The 4,311-nt window shown below is 39.5% G+C and overlaps 1 protein-coding gene across 1 annotated transcript; it reads right to left on the minus strand.

The window, feature by feature from the left end:
• Positions 1 to 700: 700 nt before the first annotated feature.
• PPDPFL (pancreatic progenitor cell differentiation and proliferation factor like) lies at positions 701 to 3,890 on the minus strand. The gene is made up of 4 exons (XM_048940156.1): positions 3,733 to 3,890; positions 2,786 to 2,875; positions 2,594 to 2,693; positions 701 to 2,144 (listed from the first exon to the last, which is right to left on the minus strand). The coding sequence occupies exons 1-4, from the start codon at positions 3,785 to 3,787 to the stop codon at positions 2,132 to 2,134; spliced, it is 258 nt and encodes an 85-aa protein (XP_048796113.1). The 5' UTR covers positions 3,788 to 3,890; the 3' UTR covers positions 701 to 2,131.
• Positions 3,891 to 4,311: the final 421 nt, after the last annotated feature.

The raw sequence follows: 4,311 nt of genomic DNA on the forward strand, positions 1-4,311 counted from the left end.
GCTAGGCTGGATGTGGCTCTGAGCAGTCTGGTCTAGCGGTTAGTGACCCTGCACATAGCAGGGGGGTCGGAACAAGATGATTGGTCCTTTTCTATCCAGACCATTCTATGATTCTCTGATCTCTCGTTTCTCCAACTTTCCCATAAAAAACAAAAGGGGAGCTTGGTTGGTTTTGGCCTTTACACTTTCAGTGCATTTGCACCTTACTTTCTGACAAGATTAGGACAGAAAAAGTTTAAGCTCAGAGAGCAATATGGAAACTTGTCACTGCACTTTTCACATCTTTGTTTCTGAATCCTATATTACTCATGAAAACAAAGGATGCAGCATTTCTCTCCTCTGTGGCTTCAAGCATCTTCAGAAAGAGCCACAATCACCCTTCTGAAACCAGTAGTATGAGATTGCTCATCCCTTCCTTTAAAATGTGTCATTATAGAAAAATGTCTTTCAGCTAGCTCATGTTCCATCCCTCTGGTCTTCATCTCACATTGAAGTTTAAAGTGGTTGAAGGAAGACAGGCACTCCATTAAGTTTTAAATGGGAATTCTGAATTGTCCCACTTCACATCATGAAAATGAGTCAGAAAACTACCACGGAGCAAAACACAAGCACTGAATACCATTTGTATTAGAGGCTCAAAATAAGCCAAATTAAGTACTGATTAAATCTTTACTTATTAAAACAAAACAAAACAAAACAAAAAACCCCACAAAATTAGTTTATTCTGTACGCTTAGAGAAAGGACAATGATGAAATTGAACAATGGTGATAGGGGAAAAAGGTATAACAAAGTGGCTTGAGGATTCCTGAAACCATATTTCCATCATTGCATTTTTTTGTTGTCATGGGGCAAACATTTATTGCCTACACCAAAACCAAAGCAGTCACTTGATACACTTCAGAGTTCTAAGCATTACCATGACAACCACTAATCTATAATTATTTTAAAAATTACACTTACATTGATAATGTTTGCTATTGTTGCTTCATCCAGTGATGGACAAAGGCCAGGTAGATTTACTGATGGTACATTAAAAAAAAAGATAAATGCGTGGAAATGATGTCATCCAGCCAAACACATTATTTTCTATGACCTTTGATCCATTTTGGCCATCCCAGTAGAACAAACAATCACTGCTTTGCACTGCTGAAGACCAAACGAAAACGTATGACAGTATATTTCAATGGCATGTATCCTGACAAAGACAGACTTTGTTATTAACATTAATGTTATCACTTTGAGTTGAATACTTTGCCAGCTCTTACACCTTTCAAACTAAACTGATGGACAGCAGTGAATGCTGATAGGATTAGTCACTTGAAAAGAAGCAGGTCTTTCAAATGCAGCAAAGAAGATGAGGGTAATTTGAAAGGAAAACAGAGCTGTGAATATCAACCCTGATTAAGATTACTCATCTGCTTGGAAGACATCAGTGTCCATCAGAATTACCCCCTCTCTGCTATTCTGTCCTCAAGTAAGAACGTGCATAGATGTGAATGAAAAGTGTATTTATGTATTTGTGGTTGATGTCTACAAATGCAGCTGGAACACAGCAAACAGATTATTGCTTTTCTGTGTGTAATTGGGCTTTCCAAAAGCAAAGCTATTAGCAAACAACTTTGTAACTCTGATGCCTATAACTGATACAGAACAGCAGGTAGAAAATATACACAATAGAGTAGGACTGATCTGTTTGTGATGCGTTTACAGCAGTGAATGTCTACAGAATTGATATCTTAATAGGTAAAACTTCATGCAGTATCACCTATTGCAAAGTCATTCCATAACATACTTTTAAACCTATACTATCTTACTGTTGTTTATTCGGTTTTTTGTTTCTTTTCTTTTTTTAGTATCCAAATAAGTCATCAGGATATTTAACCCAAGTAACTTTCATTAGAGTCATCTAAACTTATAGCAACTCCATAATGAAGAAGGTAAGCCATCGACATCTCCATTATACAATAGTTTTTAAGCTCCTGACATCTTTTGAAAGTACACCTTTCATCCCTCCTAAAGGTTTTGTTTTCCTCTTGCAGCTGAACCCAGACACTCAGAAGATCCCAAGCCTCTTGGAAAAAATAAGTCCGTGCGCATTATCTCAGACAGTAATCCAGCTTGCTTTCATATTCAACTGTTGGTACTGCAGAAATATAGATTCAAGAAGGTTAGGAGTAGGGTTATTATATTTTTTGCAGAGGTATTTATCTGCAGAAGTTTTAGTTTCATTCATATTAACTTTTTAATAAATAAAGTTATAATTAAAGATATAAAAGTTATAAAGTTTTAATAATAAAGTTAAGTGGAAATGCATAAACAGGAGTACAAGTGCAGTGGGTCAAGGATTAAATAACCATTGCTATAAATGACAGTAATAGTCCCTAACATAACATATAGTGTGTGTTCAGCTTTTAAAATGTAAACATGGGGAGCTTCTAAGGCCATACATTTGCAGAATCTTTTATTTAAGTCATCAAAATAGCACTGTGCCTCCGTACCGTTTTAGCCGATTATGACTTGTTTAGTAATAGTTTTACCAAAGGAAAAATGGAATGAGTCAATTGCCCCCATCACTGCAAAACCAGGACTCACCTGCTTGCTGATAGTGCTTTTCTGCCAACAGTTGGCGGAGATGGTTCACAATGGAAAAAACTTTTTATCCACCAGCATTTATCAAGTAATTCAGGTAACCCTGCCAAAAGAGATGTAGCCCTCACCATTAGACACTCACAGAATAACAAACAGGTGAAACTGAGAAGACTGTTTGAAAGCATATAGCATTACCATGAAATGTTTTGTCCTGTTCTGCAACACTCACAGGATCGGAACAGCAGGAGGAGCTGGAAGAAACGCTGGATTCCGAGTTCTGCCTTGCTGTTCATGGAAAAGAAGGACACATTTAATGAAAAAGATGGATAAATTTCCACGCCAATAATTTCTCAGACTTGCTGCTACCTCAGAGGAAGCAATCTAAAAGATAAGATAAGCTTAGCAACAAATAGTTAGCTACAATGTGACTTAAATATGTTTTGTACCATTTTGCTATGGTTGTTTAGTTGAAACCTTTCACCTACATTGATCTCTCATCACCTGAAAGCACACTGAGATCTCCTTGTCCAACTTTCACTGAAATCAGTGATGTGCCTTATGATGATCACGTATACACTGTACAGTAATCAAGTGCAAAGAAAAATAATAATAATAAAAAAAGAGAGAAAATTCTGTGCTTTCCATTGTGATACAATTAAGAGTACCATCCTTGCACTACTGGATAGCGAGCTATCTAAGGGATCTTAACCAGACCGGGTGCATTCTCAAAGTGTTTCATGTATACAGAAACAAGAATGTGTGTTGATTATGCATTCTGTCTAAGCCTGCAAAGGCAAAATAAAGTACAGCTTGAAGCCAGGATTTGTTGATCTAATGCTTTGTCAATGTCATGTTTTATAATAAAAAGATTGATACTGCAAAGCCTTAATGAACAATTCTACAGGCAAAAAAGTGTATATGAATAACCAGAAGCAAATACTCATTAAAACTGCAGTTCCTTTATGGAACAAAAACAAATATATCCCCAAGCAAATAATAATAAAATAAAAATAACAGCAAAACATATGAATATAGCAAAATCCCACTCTTGCCTCCAGCTCATTCACCTGAAAAACTTTCTAACCTTCTCATAATGCAACAAACTCGGAGCCTGATGGGGCTGCCGGTCCCTGAGCACTTACTGCGGTAGTACTGGTTCTTGGCCAGGAGGCATCCGGCGGAGGGTACCGAGGCCATGGCAGCGAGTAGAATGCTTCTCTCGGACTAAAAGATAAACACGGGGCCGCTCACTCCGCAGCGAGTGCCGGCCCGGGTCTCGATCCTCTCCTATATGAGTCCCGTGGCAGAGGGACGGCACAGGATGGGACGGCACAGGATGGGACGGGACGGGACGGGACGGGAGGGGTCATCCCGCCCCATTGCCGCCAGCCCCGTGCCGGGCCCCGCCCGCATCCCCGCAGTGCCAGGGACAGACCCGCAGCACGGACCGAGGGTGTGAGTGGAACACAGTACAGCTTGGGGGGGTGAGGAGTGCCCTGTACCTCCAAGCACTTTTCTGCAGTGTATAAAAAATATTTGCTTTTTTCTTCCCATAAATAAAGGCACAACTATTTTGTTGTATTTGTCAACCCTATCCCATGGCAAAATCTGCCCTACATTATGCTACCTCATCTGATGGTTAAGGTCAGGCTGGAAGGGGCTCTGAGCAACCTGATGTAGCTGTGGATGTTCCAGCTCATTGCTGGGAAGTTGGGCTGGGT

Source organism: Lagopus muta, chromosome 3 (genome assembly GCF_023343835.1).
Source record: "Lagopus muta isolate bLagMut1 chromosome 3, bLagMut1 primary, whole genome shotgun sequence".
Taxonomy (NCBI): domain Eukaryota; kingdom Metazoa; phylum Chordata; class Aves; order Galliformes; family Phasianidae; genus Lagopus; species Lagopus muta.